Below are 21545 nucleotides of genomic sequence, written 5' to 3' on the forward strand. Positions count from 1 at the left end.
TTGCACCAAGACTGGACTTGCTGTTCACAAACAAATGTATTCGGATCATATACTCCATTACAAAAATGCTCTTTCAACAGCTAAAACATCCTATTATGCAAATATCATCAGTATAGTTGAAGGGAATACAGGAACTCTCTTCTCCAGTTAAAAGGTTACTAAACCCACCTGAAATCAATATGAACAGCAACCGTTCTAATGAACAATGCTCTGGGCCGCTCTGGTGGCCGAGCGGAGTACCCCGCCGTTCTTGCAACCAGCTCGTCATGTGGCTGGGGGGTTCGTATCCCAGACTCGCCGTAACCGGTCACGGCCAGAGCATCCACGGGGTAAGGCATTCATTAGGCCACCCTTACCCGAGCGATAGTGGGTGTAGATTGGTGTAGTGTTCAGGGACTCGTCGTTCTCCAGCGACCCCTCTGGCCCACCTGGGCGCCTGCAGCCAAGCAACTGAAAGCATTCTCCCTACGTCTCCTTTGCGGCCTGAGGGTAATGCAATCCATGCGAGGCTTCAGCGTGTAAAATAGCGAGAATAGCCGACACGAGTTTGAAGGAAGCTGGTGTTACGACTATCTCCTTCCTGTGGAAACGTGAGCCAGGGGAGTTATTCGACAAGTTCGGCCATATGCCATTGGGTTAATCGGGTGGGATAAGGGGAAAAACTAGAAATAAATTTAGAAAAACAATGCTCTGCTTTGCTGAAGTTTTTCAACTCCAAAATTAGTACCATTCATGAGCAGCTAGACTCTGCTAACATCATGCAGACTGATTTACTATCAGCAAGCACCATGAAACTGTCCCCATCCACTCTCCTATGTGACTTCAGTCTTCCAACTGAAAATCCCATTTCTGAACTTATTACTAAGTCTACTGCCTCCACATGTCACCTGGATCCATTTCCCACAACCCTAGTTAAAACATGCATGCCCTCTGTCATCTCCCTGATAACCTCCATCAACTCCTCTCTGTCCACTGGTACAGTTCCCCCTTCACTGAAGGTTGCCATAATCAGACCAACTCTGAAAAAAAACTCAATTTACATTCTACTGACCAAAACAACTACCGGCCTATTTCTAATTTACAATTGATCTCCAAAATCTTTGAGAGGGTAGTTGCAGCTCAACTCCAGATTTACCTTGATAACAATAATCTCTTTGAACAATTCCATTCTGTCTTTCACCCCAAACATAGCAAGGAAACAGCCCTGGTTAAGATCACTAATGACCTCCTTCGTGCAGCTGACTCCGGTCTACTTTATATTCTCAGCCTCCTTGACCTCACCGCAGCCTTTGATACTATGTCCATTCAGATCCTCATGGATCGTCTGGCTAGCATTGGAGTTGGGGGCACTGTGTATCAGTCGTTTGCTTCCTGCCTTACAGACAGGACATATTCTGTACAAATTTAGAATTGCCTGTCAGAAAGTTTGACAGTTCCTCATGGAGTTTCACAGGGTTCAGTGTTGGAGCCACTCCTATTTATTATTTAACTCCTCCCTCTTGGAAACATCCTCCGGCACTATGGTATCTATTTCCACTGCTATGCTGATAATATACAGCTTTGTGTCCACCAAGCCCACTTCCACTCTCCCCTCCAGTACCCTCACCGCTTGTCTCCTTGATATACAGATATGGATGACTAACAATTATATGAAATTAAATAGTAGTAAAACATCTACTCCTCATTGGCACTAAATCTACACTCTCAAAAACTAATATTTGCTCACTCCCCATTGCTGGAGCCACCATACCGGTCTCTGCTCAGGCTAAGAGCCTTGGACTTATCCTAGATTGTACCCTTTCCTTTTCCAGTCATATAAACAATGTCTCCTGGATTGGCATTTTCCATCTGCGATACATCTCCAGACTATACCCTGTTTTAACACAACACTCCATAGAAATTCTAGTCAATGCTTTGGTCACATCACGCATTGGCTACTGCAGTACGACCCTGGCAGGCATCCCCAACAAACTTATTCATTGACTTCAACTCATCCAGAATTCTGCAGCATGGATTATACATATTCAAAGTCCACTGAACATGTCTCTCCCCTGCTCATACAATTTCACTGGCTTCCTGTGTCACAGCAGATTAATTTTAAAATGTTCTTAACATTGAAAGCTCTTCATAATCTATCCACTGCTTATCTCACAAACCTCCTCCAGACTTGCACTCCATCTCGCTCCCTGTGGTCTTCACCAGCAGGTCTATTGGATATACCACCCATCAACCTCAGCACGATGGGTGCCATGGCTTTCTCCTATGCTGCACCCAAACTCTGGAACTCCATTCCCCATCACATCGACTTACTGGACTCCATTACAGAATTCAAAACTGCTCTGAAAACCCACCTTTTTAAACTAACATACTCACTTTAACAGCATCAAATTCATTTTTTTAACTACTGCTGATGTATGCTCTGTTACTTATTGCATGTTTTATTGTTGATTGTCCTCATGTTTTTCACTGCTTTGTTTTATTGTATTTGATGTAAGGTGACTTTGAGTGTCATGAGTTTCCTTTATTAATCCCCTTGGGGAAATTCAGTTACTGCAAATTAACCCATCCTGGCTGAGATCTGTGTAGTTAGTGAGCAGTGGGCTGCTGCCTTCATGCAGCACCCAGTGTTGTGGTTACACCACCCTGAGCTGCCTCCCCGGCACGTTCAAGCCACTCCCCCAGCTCGGACATGCCGGAAACATCTGAGCGCTCTGTTCATGCTCTGAGGAGACGAGCGCTGCACTGCACCAGGTGTTTGCCATCATCTATCAGGCACACCTGCAGCAATCAGGCAGCCCTCTACAAGAAGTCTCCCAGAACGCCTCTCTGTGCTTCGACGTACTGAACCCTGCGACCCTCCCTTCGCGACTTCCACGGCTCCCTGCGTCTCCCTCACTCCTTGTCCCCAGCAACCTTCACGTTTTCCCCGGATCTCTCCAGCAATCTCCCTCCGCGTCTCTCTCCCTGAACCCCTCCCTTCGGACTTAATTTCCTCGGACAACCCCTTGCTCTACGGATATGGACTTTGGTAGCCAGGCACACGCACATCGTCACAACAACCCCCACCTGAGATTCCCCTGTTATCATCCCTGTGGCAGTGTTGCAGACTACACCCTGGAGGTTAGGATACTGGTGGCTAACAGTGGGTGGGACGACCAAGCACTTAAGAGCGCGTACAGGAGGGGGCTCAGCGATTCCATCAAGGATGTCATTGTTAGAGACCGGCCCTCTTCCTTCAATGAGCTCGTCAATCTCGCTCTCTGGATGGATGAACGGTTGCGGGAGCGGTGTCTGGAGCACGCTCAATGTGCCAGAGTCTGCCATAGACCTACCCCCGTCCGAACTACCAGCAGGTCCCCTGTTCCAGCATCCTGCAGCCACTCTCTGCCCTCTCAGTACCCCATGCTACCCCGGGCATCATCTGCACCCAGATCGGAGGAGGAGCCTATGCAGTTGGGTCGGTCATGGCTTCCACTGGAGGAATGGGAGCAGAGGACGCGTGACCGACTCTGCCTCTACTATGGGAAGTCGGGCCATTACATCCGAGCCTGCCCGACTCACCCACAAAGACCAGACTCACTAGTGGGGGATGTCCTAATGAACTTGACCCCCCTGTCCCAGTCCAAAAAGGAGCACAACCGGTTGTTTCCTGTCACTCTCACCTGGGATAAGGAATCACTTTCTATCAGTGCACTGTTAGATTCGGGGGCAGACAAGTGTTTGATTGACGTCTCGCTGGCCCGGCAAGCCGGCATTCCACTTGTCCCCCTTGACACTCCCCTCACAGCCCAAACCTTAGACGGTCGTTCACACAGTAGGATTATGCACAGCACAGCTTCTCTCACTCTCACTCACTTGGTCTTGCACGTCCCGGCAGCACCCCTAGTGTTAGGTAGACCGTGGTTGGAGAGGCAGGATCCCCACATCTCATGGTCTATTCGGGAGGGTGACGAATGGAAGAAGGCCTTCAACATGCACCTAGGGCATTTGGAGTACCTCGTCATGCCCTTTGCCCTCACCAACGCCCCGGCCATCTTCCAAGCGCTGGTCAGCGATGTGTTGCAGAACATGCTAAGCACGTTTGTGGTGGTATACCTGGATGACATCCTCGTGTTCTCTAGGACGGAGGAGGAACACCACCAGCATGTCCGCCTGGTCCTCCAATGGCTGATGGAGGATAGGCTGTTCATGAAGGCCGAGAAATGTGTGCTGCACTCCACCTCTGTGGAATTTCTCGGCCACATTGTGGAGAAGGGTCACACCCGCACCGACCCCAGGAAGATCCGAGCAGTGGAGGAGTGGGCGTGGCCTACCAACAGGGCACAACTCCAGCGCTTCCTCGGGTTTGCCAAATTTTATCGGCGATTCATTTGGGGGTTCAGCCGAGTGGCTGCCCCCCTCACTACACTAACCTCCACCCTCCACCCCTTCTCTTGGACCCTGGAGGCGGAGGCTGCTTTCTCAGCCTTGAAAGGACTGTTTACGACAGCTGCGGTGCTCACTCACCCTGACCCATCCAAGCAGTTCATCATGGAGGTGGACGCGTCGGACACGGGCATCAGAGCCGTCCTCTCCCAGAGGTCGGAGGAGGACCAGAGAGTCCACCCGTGCGCCTTCCTCTCCCGGCGTTTCGGCCCATCAGAGAGGAATTAGGACATCAGCAACAAGGAGTTGCTGGCCGTCCATGCCGTGTTGGAGGAGTGGAGACACTGGTTGGAGGGAGCAAAGCAGCTGTTCATTGTGTGGTCAGACCACAAGAATCTGACCTACATGTGAACGGCGAAGAGGCTTAACCCCCAGCAGGCACGCTGGGCTCTCTTTTTCAGCCGGTTCGACTTCACCCTCACCTACTGCCCGAGTTCCAAGAACGTCAGGGCAGACGCCCTCTCCAGCCTGTTTCCAGAGGGGTCCCCTGACGCAGCGGACACCCCTGACACCATCCTTCCCCCAGCTCAGATGGTGGGTGCCATCACCTGGGCTATCGAATCTGTGGTGAGAAGAGCTCAGCGCGCCCAGCCCAATCCAGGCAACAGACCCCGGAATTGCCTATTTGTGCCGTCCACTGTCCTGTCCCAGGTACTGGAGTAGGGGTACTCCAGCTGGTTTGCCTGTCATACCGGCGTACACTGGACGGTGGCCCTCATCCGCAGATGCTTCTGGTGGCAAACTATGGAGGCGGACACAAAGGAGTTCGTTGCTGCCTGCCCCACCTGTGCCCACAGTAAGGCTACCCATCGCCTGCTGGTGGGTCTCCTGTGCCCCCTCCCTGTCCCTGGTCGACCTTGGTCACACATTGCCTTGGACTTCGTGACTGGCCTCCCTATGTCCCAAGGTAATGATACTATCTTGACCATTGTTGACCAGTTCTCTAAGGCTGTCCATTTTGTCGCCCTTCCCAAAGTTCCCTCTGTGGCTCAGACGGCGGACCTCCTCGTCTGCCATGTTATCCATCTCCATGGGATCCCTCAGGACATAGTCTCCGACCGTGGTCCCCAGTTCACTTCTGAGGTGAAGCAGGCCTTCTGTAAGGGGATTGGGGCCATGGTCAGTCTCTCCTCTGGATACCACCCCCAGACCAATGGGCAGGCGGAGCGGGCCAACCAAGCCCTGGAGGCGGCCTTGCGTTGCATCACCACCAGCAACCCCACCTCCTGGAGCAAGCATCTACCCTGGGTGGAGTATTCCCTGAACACCATGGAGAGTTCTGCTACCGGTTTGTCCCCCTTTGAGTGCTCCCTTGGTTATCAACCCCCTCTGTTTCCCTGTCAGGAGTTGGAGGTGGCGGTCCCATCCACCAGGACCCATCTCCCTCCGGTGCCGTCACATCAGGAAGACTGCCCGGGCCACTATGTTGTGGCCACAGAGCGGTCCCAGCGCGGCACCAACCGGCGGAGAGTGCCAGCCCCGGTCTATCGTCCTGGCCAGAGGGTGTGGCTACTGGCCCGGGACCTCCCCCTCCCGACACTCTCCTGGAAGCTGGCCCCTCGCTACATCAGTCCCTACACCATTGACCACATCATCAACCTCTCCGCGGTACGTCTCTTCCTCCCTGCCTCACTTAAGATCCATCCTGTGTTTTATGTCTCTCATCTCAAACCGGTAGCCTCCAGCCCCTTGTCTCCCCCTGTCCAAGCTCCTCCGCCTCCCAGGGTCCTCCATGGAGGCGATTTGGTCTGGGACGTCAACCGACTGCTTGCCGTTCGCTGACAGGGCCAGGGTCACCAATATCCGGTGGACTGGATTGATTATGGGCCTGAAGATCGCAGCTGGGTGCCCGGATCCTACCTGGCCAACCCCGCACTCCTGAATTAGTTCTATCAGGCCCACCCCAACACCATCTGACGGTCACCCGGTGTCTCCTGTAGGAGGGGGGGGGTCATGTTGTGGTTATACCGCCCTGAGCTGCCTCCCCGGCATGTTCAAGCCACTCTCCTATCTCGGACATACCAGAAACATCTGAGCGCTCTGTTCGCGCTCTGAGGAGACGAGTGCTGCGCTGCACCAGGTGTTTGCCATCATCTATCAGGCACACCTGCAGCAGTCAGGCAGCCCTCTACAAGAAGCCTCCCAGAACACCTCTCTGTGCTTCGACGTACTGAACCCTGCGACCCTCCCTTTGTGACTTCCACAGCTTCCTGCGTCTCCCTCGCTCCTCATCCCCAGCGACCTTCATGTTTTCCCCTGGCCTCTCCAGCTATTTCCCTCCGCATCTCTCTCCCTGGACCCCTCCCTTTGGACTTGACTTCCTGGATATCGGACCCACACTTCCTCGGACAACCCCTCGCTCTACGGATTCGGACTTTGGTAGCCAGGCGCACGCACATCATCACAACAACCCCCCCACCTGAGATTCCCCTGTTATCATCCCTGTGGCAGTGTTGTTTAATTTCCTGCATTAAAATCGCCTTCGGGTTTTCTCAGTGCTCTGTGTCCGTCTGTCCTTTGAGTTTCGCTACTCTGGCCTCTGGTCGTCATTCATGATACGTAACACCCAGGGACCAACTCCAGTTCTTTTCTCATTGCCTTGCTCAGGTGCACAGACAGGAGTACTAACCCTATGTCTTTTTTATGGTGGGGGAAACCGGAGCACCCGGAGAAAACCCACCACAGACACAGGGAGAACATGCAAACTCCACACAGAGGACGACCTGGGATGACCCCCAGGGTTGGACAACCCCGGGGTTCGAACCCAGGACCTTCTTGCTATGTGTTGACAGTGCTAACCACTGGGCCACCGTGCTTCTCATAGAATGTTTATTATTATTATAAACATTTCATCACTCATCTAAGTGACCTTGTCAGTCTCAGCTGACTGCAGGTATCCACCCCCTCATAAACAGCACAGCTGCATAACAACTGCAACCGGCACAGTTGCGTCACAATCGAAACCAGCGATCGGTTTCGTATGCAAATTGCCATGACCATTAATTAGAGTTCAAATTGCCACATGTACTATTCACAGAGGATTCTCCCACTAAACATTGTGTCCAGATGACCTGATTCAACTTTCTGGGAATAGTTGTTTGCCTTTTCTTATTTCCATTCCCATTTTCAATTTCAACTTTACAATTTAAGCTTTCAGTTTGTGCATTTCCATTTCAGCTTTTGCATTTTAAATTTCACTTTTTTCAGTGTCACTTAACATTTCAAATTTGCTTTTTAAAGTTCCTTTTTCTTTTTAACATTTGATTGTGGCATGGTTATTCCTAGTAGTGGAGTAAAGTAATCTATTTGATTTTCTGTCTTTTAGTTCTCTATTTGGAGTTTTACTCGTGACCAAACAAATCATCCATAGTTCCACGATCACTTCCCAGCAAGTTGAACTATTCAACCCTTAGTCATGTACTGAAGGTTTACTGCAAACACATGTCCTTTCGATGTAACCCTGCACTGCATATTTGTGCTGCAGTGCCTAAACACTGCCAAGTACGAACACCGTGCTAGACTATTGGAAAGTCTTGTTTCCTCAACTATGCTATTTGATGGTTCAGAATTTGAACATGCGATCTTCTGGTCATAAGCCGAGATCTCTAGTCATTGGGGCAAGTGCTGCCTCAGACTGTTTTATGGCATACACTGTGTAAATTGATAACAAGTTTTTAATTTACGATTTATATTATTCCACTGTTCATCCCAAAGGATGGGAACATAGCTGTAGTGTCATGTTTCACGCATTTGTGACAATGCCGTCTCACATTGCTGCCTAATCTCAGGGGAAGGAGCGGTGGATCCCAATGACCCCAACAAAGAGAGTACCCTGAGCCAGCTAGCCAAGACGGAAATCTCCCTCACCCTGACCAGCAAGTTTGAGCTGCTAGAAGGGGATGACAAAGACTTGAAGACTCTAATGACAAAGTAAGTTAGTTGCTAGTGATGGATGATTCAAAGCCCCTTCTATAAAAGGCTTTTTCTGAGCCTGTCAAGTATGCTCAAGGGTGACTTGATGATCCTGTGTTTATAATCTGGCAACAGATTGTCAAATAATTCCAGTGAAATGCACCAAAAACCTCAGGAAAATGAAATGGATCACATCTGTATTGATTGGTAGTCAGCCTGTAAGTGAGCCTTCAGGAGACTGACCAAAATTTGGAGATATAAACAACAATCTAGAGATGGTGTGACACAATGTACTTGTCCCCTTCAGATGTAGCCTTTAGCCTTTTAGTAGCTATCAGTCAGTGGCACATTTCTATTGTCTTTCCTGACCCTTTATCATTTCCTGTCCAAGCAGGGAGAAGCATCATGGCCGGCGCTATCATAGCTTACAAAATCCCATTTAGAGTCCTGTTCCTTACAAGATAGAGCCCTGCACAGGCCAAAAACTCCGGCCCTAGCCTGGCCCTGGCCTATGGTTTTCAAGCCCTAGCCTGGCCCCAGCCCGACAAAGTCTGCAATTTTTCAGCCTGAGCCCGACCCTAGACCGACATCAATATCACTTTAAGCTGTCTTTGATGCACACTCTCTCTGATACATGCAAACACACATTATGGTCACGTGTAATGCACAAGTACATCTGTATGTGTAATATTTAAAATCTAATCAATATAATATTAGGTACAGTCACCTATGTGTGTTCTGCACGTATATGAGAAGTTAAATGAGCCTGAGTCCAACCCGAGCCCGATCTATTGAGGGAAAAAAAGGGGGAAAAAAAGGGCCTGAGCCCGGCCTGAATCGACTCAGCGTGTTGGGACCTGACGGGCTTGCAGACCTCTACTACTAGACCTTGTAAAACAGGCTGAGTTGGAGAGCTGGTCTGTTTCTCTGCTGATTTATATACTCAGTGGTCACTGCATGCTTCAGATCAAGACTATGTATTCTGGGAAATAAACGGGTCATGATGACTCTCACGGTCCTTGCCCAACTCATTGGTTACACAGGCCATGCTGAATTGCCAGCAGATGCAGAGCTCCTGTCCAGAATTTGCTATTATTGAATACGTTGTAGCGAATATTTGCTTTTTGTTGGTAAGGATGAAGATCAGTGTTTCATTATCATAATGAAATTTAAAATACCAGTCTGTTTTTGTTGGTGATCACAAACCATATGAATATGAAAAAAATGATAGGCCAGTAGAATGGTGAAGATGTTTATGCAGTATGTTAAGTCATAAGGTTTGGGTCTTTTAAGTCCTGATGATGATAATGGCTACAGCAGATGGTTTTTGTGGCTGTAGTATTATTAAATATTCAAGGAAAATAAGCCTGACATTTTCACCACACAATAAAAGTGACTTTAAATCACCTAGCCAAGAACAAGAATCACAGACACAGTGCCTTGATGAGATGTAATATGATAAACACCCTTAGAATAACTGTGTGTGGTAGAGACTTGAGTCCAGTTATACCAGCTGATTGTCATGCTACATGTAAACATAGATAATATAACTGGTGGTTTGACACAAAAGTGTTGTATGAACATAACATGAATTTTCTCATAGTATCCATATTTTGATCTCTATCCTGCAACACTATTTCTCTGTGTGTCAGGACTAAGAAGTTAATCGTGGATGTGGTTCGGATCCAGGCCGGAGACTCTCTGCTAGTAACTCTGGAGACCCCAGCGACTACCCTACAGGTGATATTATCATTAGCTGTATTTGCTTCATCACATGCCCATACACATATGTCACGAATACATTTGCTTTCCTCACACGATTATGTGCAAGAGCTTAGTTTTGGAGAATGCGTTGTGCTAGCTATTTCATGCTTATTGGAGGCATTTGTGCAGGAGACTGAGCATGCTAAGATTGTAGAGCGACGTGCAGTCCAGGATGCCCAGACCCCAGAGGGTTTGAAGGCCAGCCAGGTGGTACTGGAGGACAGTCAGTTGCCTCTGGAGCAGAAGAAGAGAAAGATCCTCAGGAACCTTCGTACCCTGGAGCAGGCTGGGTTCATCACTGCTTGCAACAAGTACCAGGATATCATCAATGATATATCAAAGGTAAACATCATGTATGTACGCACACTTATGCCGCCAACGCTGACTTGTCGACACCACTTCTTGATAAGGAAACAAAGGTGTTCAAGATTACATAGTTGTTTAATTGATAGGACATACGCTACCAAAGACGCTACAGACAGAGGAGGAAGGCAGAACTCGTGAAGCTCCAGCAGACACTGATGGCACTGAACTCCAAGACGGCATTCTACCAGGACCAGATGAACTATTATGATACCTACATCAAGACCTGCCTAGATAACCTCAACAGGAAGTGAGTTATATCTGCTTCTCTCCTACCTTGTGATTAGAGGAAGAAATAAATCAGCACAGCAGGCCTTTCATCACTTTTTTTTCTTAGTTTTCTTGCTTCCTGTAATTTCTGGAAGTGGTAAGAGCAAGGATGGAGGAGTTGTTATTCTCGTTAACAACAGATGGTGTAGTCCTGGTCACATTACCATCAAGGAACATATTTGTTGCCTGGACATTGAACTGTTAGCCGTGGGACTCAGGCCATACCATTTGCCCAGGGAAATCTCACATGCTATTGTGGTAGCTGTTTACATTCCCCCCTCTGCCAACCCGACGGCAGCGTGTGACATCATTCACACCGTCATAGCTCATCTTCAGACACAACACCCGAGTGCCCTCATCATAATCTCGGGTGACTTCAACCATGTCTCCATGGTGAAAACCATGCCCAACCTCGCCCAGTATATGAACTGCACAACCAGAGAGGAGAGGACACTGGACTTAATGTATGCTAACGTGAAAGAGGCTTACAGCTCTTCTCCCCTCCCTCCCCTGGGTAAGTCAGATCACAACCTAGTATATCTGAACCCCTGCTATGTGCCTGTTGTGAAACGGCAGCCTGTGACCACAAAAACAGTGAAGAAATGGTCGGAGGAAGTGTGTGTGAAATGTCAGGGCTGTTTTGAAGTAACAGACTGGCAGGCTCTCTGTGAACTGCATGGGGATGACCTGGATGGGGTCACAGGGTGTGTCACCGACTATATAAACTTCTGTGTGAACTGCATTGTCCCTGAAAAGACTGTCCATTGTTATTCAAATAATAAGCCATGGGTAACGAAGGACATCAAAGCCATCCTGAATTAAAAGAAGAGGGCCTTTAGAGCTGGAAATAAGGAGGAGGTGAGAAAAATACAACGGCACCTTAATTTGAGAATTAGGGAGGCTAAAGATAACTACAGGAGGAAGTTGGAGCAGAAACTCCAACAGAACAACATGAGAGAGGTCTGGGCTGGTATGAAGACCATCACTGGTTTCAGGCTGACTGGCAGCAGAGCAGTGGAGGGCAGCGTGGGCAGGGCCAATGAACTTAATGTGTTTTTTTAACAGATTTGACACAATGACCCCCCGCCCCCCCCCCCCCGCTCTCATCTGTTGCCTGCCCTCACCAACCGTCAGCTTCACTGCCCCCCCCCTTCCTCCTTACAACCCCCCAGCGGGGGCTCTACTCCCCCCCCCTCTCTGGGTTCCTGGACTAATGGCCCTCTCCATCCTGACGACCCTCCCCCCCCTACCTGTAACACCTACAGTGTGCTTCACAGTTGACCGTGTCAGAAGACAGTTGATGAGACTTCACGCAAGCAAGGCAGCAGGCCCGGATGGTGTTAGCCCCAGGGTGCTCAAAGCCTGTGCCCCTCAGTTATGTGGAGTGCTTCACCATGTCTTCAACATGAGCCTTAGACTTCAAAGGGTCCCCGTGCTGAGGAAGACGTCCTGCCTCGTTCCTGTGCCTAAAACGTCACATCCCAGGGACTCCAAGGACTACAGACCGGTAGCATTGACTTCACACATCATGAAGACTCTGGAAAGACTCATCCTGGAGGAGCTTCGGCCCTCGGTCAAGCCGCACTTAGACCCCCTCCAGTTCACCTACCAACCCTGACTGGGAGTTGAGGATGCCATCATTTTCCTGCTTAACCGTGCCTACACCCACCTGGATAAGCCAGCAAGCTCTGTGAGAGTCGTGTTCTTTGATTTTTCCAGTGCCTTCAACACCATCCGGCCAGCTCTACTGGGTGAGAAGCTGACAGCAATGCAGGTAGATGTCCTCCTTGTGTCCTGGATTGTTGACTACCTTACTGGTAGACCACAGTATGTGTGCTTGCAACACTGTGTGTCAGACAGAGTGGTAAGCAACACCGGGGCTCCGCAGGGGAGAGTCCCATCTCCCTTCCTTTTCACCCTCTACACCACGGACTTCAACTACCTCACAGAGTCCTGCCATCTTCAGAAGTTCTCTGATGACTCTGCTATAGTCAGATGCATCAGTAAGGGCGAGGAGGCCGAGTAGGCCGAGTACAGGGCTGTGGTGGGAAACTTTGTCACGTGGTGTGAGCAGAGCAATCTGCAGCTCAATGTGACTAAGACAAAGGAGCTGGTTGTTGACCTGAGGAGGGACATGACACCAGTGACCCCTGTCTCCATCCAGGGGATCAGTGTGGACACTGTGGAATACTATAAGTACCTGCGGGTGTATATAGACCATAAAGTGGACTGGGCTAAGAACACTCATGCCCTCTACAAGAAGTGACAGAGCTGTCTCTACTTTTTGAGGAGGCTGAGGTCCTTCAACATCTGCCAGACAATGCTCAGGATGTGGTATGAGTCTGTGGTGGCCAGTGCTCTCCTGTTTGCTGTTGTGTGTTGGGGCAGCAGGTTGAGGGTAGCAGATGCAAACAGGCTCAATAAACCGATCCGCAAGGCCGGTGACGTTCAGAGGGTGGAACTGGATTCTCTGGCGTCAGTTTCTGAGAGGAGGATGCTGCTGAAATTACGTGCCATCATGGACAATGTCTCCCACCTACTCCATGACATGCTGGTTGGGCACAGGAGTACTTTTAGTAACAGACTCATTCTGCGGAAAAGCACCACAGAGCCCCACAGGAGGTCATTCCTGCCTGTGGCCATCAAACTTTACAACTCCTCCCTCAGACTCAGACTGTCAGACACTCTGAGTTAAAGGTCACTGGATTGGCCCTGTCGAGTTTTGTTTGTGTTGTTTTGTGCTGCTAGTTGTGTGCTGTGGTAGTGCAGTATAGATAGGGTGTTATATGCACCATGCTTGATGATATATTTTGTTCTTATTTCTATTTCTTATTTATCTTTTATTTCTGTCTGTTTCTGTTTCTATTTTCTTATCTTGTATCTTCTTAATTTTTAGTTATTAGAGCGTGCGTGTCTGTAATAGAACTTAATTTCCCCTCGGGGATAAATAAAGTATTCTGATTCTGATTTGGGTGTGGCGGATGGATGGATTTTTTTTCATTTGATTTTATGGACACGTTATTGTGTGTGATTTTTGTGTGTTCAGAAATTCACGCAGGTCCATCAAGCTGGACAGCAAAGGTGAGGAGAAGGGCAGTAAGAAGTGGAAACAGCAGTCTCTTAAGTACACGGCCGCCAGGCTCCATGAGAAGGGAGTCATCCTGGAAATAGAAGGACTGCAGACAAACCAGTAAGTCCAGCTGGTTATTGCTTATACAGTTACAAAACAAAAACAACAACAACAAAAAACAACAAAAACGAAACAGGCAGGGTATTCAAAAGGTTGATTGCCTGTTTCCAATGGTCAAAAGCAGAACCTGTAGGCAGCAAATGGCAGTTTTTTTTTAAATTTTAGGATTGTAAGTGATTTTGTGACTAAACCAAGACACGAGTGTAGTCTGTGTCAGTCCAGCTGTATCCCAGTGGTCAAAGGGTTGCTCCCAGGAGGAGGTAGGAATTTATTTGTTTGTTTGTTTTACCCCAAGTTGGAAGGGAAGGATGCTGGTGAAGTACTGGGCTTTGAAGTACATGCAGTGGTATGCGCTTTGTCAGCTCTGTCGCAGGGTTGGGAAGGAAAAATACCATTAGAGACATTGTCTACTGAGAGGACTTCCCTCTTCATGAACCTTTACGTCCTGTAGTATTCAGACCTGTTTCTGCCGCCCACACACTATCTTCAAGTTAAAAAGGCATAGCATTTATACTGTGTACAGGTTTTATGGATACACTACAGTACTTCCTCTTGATACAAAGCAACATAAGGTGTTACGTGTTGGGTGTGAGTGTGGAAAAAGGAGATGCAGAGTCCAGGTCCAGAGTTTAGGCTCTTTCTCTAGTTCAGAGGAGGACGATACATAAAAGGAAGTGTGTGTGGTTCTGTAACAACAGACAACAAGACAGGCTGATTAATAGTAGAAGTTCTAGCTTGGATAGTGATGGCCAACCTAAGCTGGGCATAAGCATCTACACAGACAGCAGCTAGCATGCAGAGCTAAAGGCTAATAATGACAGTGTAATAGGCTAGCAATTATTTGATTTTTGGTGTCCTACCTTACAATTACAGTTTCATTTAGCAGATGCTTTTATCCAAGCGACATACATCTGAGAGCTAACACAACACAACACAACATAAAACAACACGACACAAGCAAGGATCTAGTCAGGAGATGACAACACGAGTAAGTGCCATAAAGCTAAGTTGGAGTGCAATAGGATGTAGGCGCCAACAGGCAGAGCACAGAGGCACAGAGGCATAGAAGCAGATATTTGCTCTTTCTTTCTTTCTTTCTTTTTCTTCAGTCCATAAAGAGCAGAGGTGTTGGAGAAAGAGCTGGGTCTTTAGTCTCTTCTTAAAGACTGAGAGGGGCTCTGCTGATTGAACAGTTTGGTAACCCATTCCACCATAGCAAAACTACAGAAGAGGAGAGTCTGGCTAGCGACGTAGGGTGCTGTTGTGGTGGGAGCACCAGGCGCCTTTCGCTGGCAGAGTACAGTGAGCGGGAGGGAGTGTAGGCCTGAATGAGGGAGTTTAGGTAAGGACTGAGTGTAGGCCTGAATGAGGGAGTTTAGGTAAGGAATGAGCGTAGGCCTGAATGAGGAAGTTCAGGCGGGTGGAAGTTGTTTTAGTTGCTGTTTTGTAAGCGAGTGTCAGGGTTTTGAGTAGGAGAGCTAAAGTACTACTGCGGTGTGTATCTTTGCTGATGTGTAAGATAAAATGTCCCTATAAATATTGGTAAAATCTCTTCACCTTTACCGGATTAGCAGACGATGATCATGTCTTTTCCTGTGCCCCGTGCTCGAACATTGTTCTATTTCACACAGTGTTGTTGTCCTCCTTTCCCTCAGGTTCAAAAATGTCATGTTTGACATCTCACCCAGTGAGGAAGTTGGGGATTTTGAAGTGAAGGCTAAGTTTATGGGAGTCGAGATGGAAAAGGTCCAGCTTCATTTCCAGGTAAATGTCTCCCTTGTGTATTTTTTTTGGGTTTTTTTTGTAGTGTAATGCACTGGTCAGCCAAGAGTAGCGTGTGATGACAGACTGTTACCTCCCCTGTTAACACTGCACAGCCTGTAGCAGAACAAGTCACAAAAAGAAATCTGTTTTTTTTACCCTTCTTTGTCATCCAGTGCATACTGATAAGCACACTTTGAATCATTCTGTTTCTGCACTGACTATAAATGAAGGGTAAATTGGTATGTAAACCAAGCTGTTTGAGGGGTAGACCTGCTTGTATCACCATGGTAATGTTATTATAATGTTATTATGAAAGGAGGGCACTGTTCAGAGGACCTTGTCACAGGTTCTCTTGTATCCATTATGATGCCATTGAATGTACTTTCAAGTATGTTGTGTATTTCCCCAGCTGTGTATTTAGTACTGTGTCTAACAGAATTCACTGAGTTCACCAGGATGGTGGACTGAGTCTTTGATCACATATTTTGGGGTTTTGTGTGTCCAGGACCTCCTTCAGCTGCAGTACGACGGAGTAGCTGTCATGAAGATGTTTGACAAGGCCAAAGTGAATGTTAACCTGCTCATCTTCCTCCTCAATAAGAAATTTTATGGCAAATGAAGAAAGGACAATAAGAGGAGAGGGGAGAGGATTGTGCCTTCTGACAGAGTAGTGTGTGAAGAAATTCATATTGGGGAATGGTGCAAGGCTTACGTTTGCCCAGTGATGATTTGTCACTTTAAAGCACAACAATCACCCGTCTGGTGAAGCCCACTGACAATGTTTCCACTCACCTGGCAGTGATTCCATTGTTCACCTTAAACCAAAATTAAAAGTCTAGCTAGTTTCGTATATTGTCTAATTAAATGTATCAGTTTGTCTGTTTTTTCCACAGGGTGATTGTACATGGAATATATTTTTAATAATTGTAATAATGTTTGTTTTATTTGGAGACGATGCTAGGAAAAAAAACCTTGTTACTGTTTTCTTGTATAAAGGACAAAGTCTTGATTAAATCCCAAATGATGGAATATACAGAAGACTGGTTTTGCTATGAGATCTAATGAGGGAGTTTGTAGTGACCTTCCAGCCCAGCTAACCTTCATGGACCTCAGTGCAGCTTACCAGTGCCTTTTATTCAGGACATATTCCAACACAGACATTTTAAAAACTACAATTGACTTTTCTTTGACTCTATATATATATATATATGTATATTTATATATATATGTATTACCAAAGTATACAATATACAAATGGAACAAATTTTAATGAGGTGCTAAATAAATCATAAACGTTCATACGTATTTGCTTCTTTCTTTCCAGAAGTCTACTTTTATCCTAGTGGAGATTTTTTTTTTTTTATCTTCCATTATCCCTGTAAAACTTGCAGTTTGGTTAACTACTGGTACTTGCTCATTTATCAAAGGGAAACAATCGTATTATTTTCCTTATTTTCACCGTACTCATCAGAGATGAGTTTCCCATGTTGATAAGAAGTCATTGTTCCCTTCTCTTTACTGGGAAGGGGACAAACGAAGTAGGCCATGTGGAGCACTGAGGAGGCGGAGCATCATGTGGTGGACTATAACTACCATAGTGTGTCTGCTGCCCGCTGGCTGAGAATAGTTGAGCCCTGGGTGTTTTGTAGAAAGCAGACTGTTTTCTAGCAACACAATTTGGAATTTGAAATATAACAATTGAAAAATCAGTTCTCAAATATGGTTTACCTTTCAGTAGCATTGTTGGCATTATTTTCTCTACAAAGTTCAGGATTTATTCACCAAAATGGTAAGTTTACCTTTTTCTTTTCTTTCTTTTTTTTTGTAAAACTGCCATGTTATCATCAGCCCATGACTCGTAAGTCAGATAGATAAGCATTCATTTTAACGTGACCTCATGCTGGGTAAATATTTCCAGAGTTAGTTCCCTGGTAGGTGTAGCGTTTGGTTTCGCAGGGATTAGACTTCACATTACATGGGTTGATGCTGTAACTTTACATTTAGTTCCTTTTTATTGTTGTATATTTTCATTGTTCTAAGGACCTACATTATGGCAAACTTTGAAATTGTTCCATATATTCGTGATTACCATCGTGTTGCCCTTCGCTGCAGACAGTGCTTTTATGCGTAAAGCCCTCATACATCCCATCACCCTGCTGGATTTGGCAAAAACGAAGTAAAATTAAAAACATTCAATGGTGATAATACGATGAATGAGTTTATTGTCAGATGAGCGATGAATTCAGAATTACATCAGAACTTTCATTTTCAAATCTCTTTATTGGTTTTGCACAGAAATTAACAACATACTTAATTAACAGAAGTATTAACAGTGTTCTGTGGTTAGCTATTGCAAACCTCACTCCAGCCTGCTCCCATCCATTCTCGTCAACCCCACTTCCACCCACACCAGTTCTTGGTCGGTCCCCCACCCCCACCCACCTACCCAGGAGTCTCATTCACACACATGCATACCAGGACAGGGAAAGGAAAATAGATAAACAAATATAAACAAGGAAAACATGAAATTCAGATAAGGATAAGATAGAATGAAATAAAATAATTGGGGTGGGGGGGGTTGTGTTCAGCTCAGTTATTGTTGATTTCATCATTGATAGACAGGATGTCAATATGTCCTAAAAAGGGTTGCCAAGTTTTATGGAAAGTCTTTAGGGAATCTCTCAGGAAAAAAACTAATCATCTCAAGTCTAATGCAGTGCAGTATCTCATGAATCCATCTATAATGACTAGGTGGGGCAGGATGTATCCATTTAAGGAGAACAAGCCTCCTAGCAAACAGAGTGATGAATGCGATAGCTTGTTGTGTAGCTTTGGGTGTCTTTGGCATAGAAGGAATTCCGAAAAGGGCAGTGAGGGGGTCGTGGTCTACTGTTTTACCTAGAACTCCGCTAAGTGTATCAAATATTGCAGGCCAAAACTCTGACAATTATGGGCATGGCCAAAACTTGCATATAGTCAGCGGGTGATTGTTTACATCTGGTGCATGTATCAGTTCTGTCAAGGTATATCTTGGCTAGTCTTGCATTGGTGAAATGGACTCTGTAAGATCTTGCACTGCAGAGGACTGCCTTGCACATATACAAGAGGTGTGTACAAGGTGTAGTAGTATATGCCCCCATTGCTCATCTGACATGGTAATCCTGAGGTCCTGGACCCAGGTGGCCTTTAGGGAGTCAAAACATGTTGGTTGAAAATGGTGATCATATATGATTGAAGTGAACCTCTTTAGCCTAGTATTAAGTGAAAAAAGTCAATCATAGAATCTGAAGGGCGGTTAGGAAATTGTGGGAATTGATTTTGCCCAAAGTGCAGAATCTGTAAGAAGTAGAACAAGTAAGTATTTGGAAGGTTGCTTTTTTCTGATAAATCTGCAAACAAGGAAAAACACCTTTAACATTAAGGTCATTAATAGTCAGCAGACTTGTTTGATCAGGTGTGGAAAACTGGATCCAAGCAGGATGGTAGGGATAGGTGGTTACAAACGATTGGAGCTAGAGTTGACAGTGCATGTAGGCCAAACTGTCCCCTAAACTGATTCCAATTTTTTTAAGTGTTAGTTATAATTGGGTTCTGAGCAACTTGTTTGAGAGTGGTAACTGCGAACAGAACAATGACAAAAGTGAGAGACATGAAGAGAACATTTCCATCAGGGCCCACTGGGGTTGCTCACCTGGTGGCATATAAGTATTCCAAAAAAGAAGTTTGTTGATGTTACAGTCCCAAAAGTATTGGCAGAAATTTGGCAATGCCAGGCCCCCTTTAGACTTGGGAAGTTGAAGGACTGTTCTCTTGATACGTGCTCATGTATTACACTGCGGGAATGAATTTATCAGTTGATCAAGCAATGAAAAACTATTTACTAATGAATATTGGAATATGTTGGGAGGCATACAGAGACTGGGGTAGCCCCACCATTTTTATCAGATTAGCGTGTCCCAGTAGAGAGAGAAGAAGGGAGGGCCATCTGGCTAAATCCAATGTACAGCGATTTAATGATTGGCGGACATTTTTAACAAAGAGCTCTGTAAATGATTTTGTGGTGAAGATTCCTAGGTATCTGAATCCTTCCATGACCTTTCTAAAAGAAAAGAGCCTGAAGTCTTTCAGTGAGGGAGTTAATAGGGAAATGTTCACTTTTCTGGCAGTTGTTTAGAAACACAACATTTCCTAAATGGCTCTGGAATGCTTAAGATTACTGGGATGGAGGACATTGGATTAGAAATGTAAAACAAAAGGTTGTCTGCATACAAAGATAACTTATGGGATAGACCAAATACAAATGAAACCTGCATACACATGGCTCTCCATGGCACATGGTTAGCCACCACTGCTGTACTGCGTGGTGGGTCAGTTTCTGTCTCAATGAATTTACCAAGTACTGTTCTGCCAGCCAGATTATAGCATATAGATAATTGACTATTGCAAACTGTTTTCTTCTCTCACATGTCTTTTCTCTCTCTCTGAATCTCTTTCTGTGTGAATGGTCTGATATGAGTCTCGCTTGTGTGCACGTGCAGTCTGTCCTCCTCCCAGGTCTCCATGGTGATGGTGGTCGCCACCTGGACACTGCTTGGCATCCCCCTCATCACATTTTCTTTTTACATATCTTATAAATCCATATAATTTTGTTATCCTGTTTCAATGTTATATCCTTCTCTCACTAAGATGCATGACTTTTTTTATTTTATTTACATGGTGATGCTGGTCACGTGGCTCGGGTCCTGGGGCTGTTCTAGCGGCATCTGGACACAGCTTTCTCATTTTTTATTTTTAGATACTGTATTGATCCCCACAGGGTGACCCATCCTAGCTGTGTAGCTCGGAGAAGTGGGCAGCCGCCGTGCAGCACCCGGGGACCAACTCCAGTTCGACTTGCCATGCCTCGGTCAAGGGCACAGACAGGAGTACTAACTCTAACATGCATGTCTTTTTTGATGGTGGGGGAAATCGGAGCACCCGGCGAAAACCCACCAGATGCTTGGCATCCTCCTCATTATATTCTTCATATGTTTTATAATTCCATTATAATTATGTTATCCTCTTTCAATGTTGTATTGTGTAAATTGTGTAAACACAACATCATTGCACATTGTCCATCTTGGGAGAGAGATCCCTCCTCTGTTGCTCTCCCTGAGGTTTTTTCCTATTTTTTTTCTCCCTGTTAAAGAATTTCTTTAGGGAATTTTTCCTTATCCGATGCGAGGGTCTAAGGCAGGGGTGGGCAAACTTATCCAGAAAGGGGCAGTGTGGGTGCAAGTTTTTTTTCCAACCAAGCAATTACACACCTGTGTCTCCTAATCAAGTTCCACAGCAAAGACTCTACTGGTTGATTAGTGGGATCAGGTGTGTAACTGGTTGGTTGGAACAAAAACCTTTACCCACACCGGCCCTTTCTGGATAAGTTTGCCCACCCCTGGTCAAAGGACAGGATGTTGTGTTGACGTAAAGCCCCTTGAGGCAAATTTGTCATTTCTGATATTGAGCTATACAAATAAAATTGACTTGACTTGACCAAAACGTGTGATGCCCTCAAATCGCTCCTCATTATGAAGCCATATGGCTGAGGGCTCAACAGCGAGAGTAAACCACATCAGGGACAGAGGGCATCCTTAGCAGGTGCTGTGGAAAAGTGGGAATAGACCAGATTTTATGCCATTAACACTGACTGATGCTACAGGGGATTCATAGAAGAGTTTATCTATGAAACAAAATCAGAGCCAAAAACAAATTTGTTTAGATTCAAGATTCAATATTCTTTATTTGTTATGTCTCATTATACAAGTACAAGAGAGTGAAATTTTTGTGTTTTGGCTCCTCAACACGGCAGCAACAATAA

The 21545-nt window shown here is 46.3% G+C and overlaps 1 protein-coding gene across 2 annotated transcripts in view; it reads left to right on the forward strand.

The window, feature by feature from the left end:
* The window catches only part of iqgap2 (IQ motif containing GTPase activating protein 2), a 143005-nt gene extending 126024 nt beyond the window's left edge, over window positions 1–16981 (forward strand). For both annotated transcript variants that reach the window (XM_056286483.1, XM_056286562.1), the window contains exons 32-38: window positions 8214–8355; window positions 9990–10077; window positions 10231–10443; window positions 10554–10714; window positions 13781–13924; window positions 15580–15688; window positions 16194–16981. In XM_056286483.1, coding sequence (XP_056142458.1) covers window positions 8214–8355; window positions 9990–10077; window positions 10231–10443; window positions 10554–10714; window positions 13781–13924; window positions 15580–15688; window positions 16194–16307 — 971 coding nt within the window. In that variant the 3' untranslated portion in view covers window positions 16308–16981. The remainder of the gene's footprint in view (window positions 1–8213; window positions 8356–9989; window positions 10078–10230; window positions 10444–10553; window positions 10715–13780; window positions 13925–15579; window positions 15689–16193) is intronic.
* Window positions 16982–21545: the final 4564 nt, after the last annotated feature.

This window comes from Lampris incognitus, chromosome 1 (genome assembly GCF_029633865.1).
Source record: "Lampris incognitus isolate fLamInc1 chromosome 1, fLamInc1.hap2, whole genome shotgun sequence".
NCBI classification, from domain to species: domain Eukaryota; kingdom Metazoa; phylum Chordata; class Actinopteri; order Lampriformes; family Lampridae; genus Lampris; species Lampris incognitus.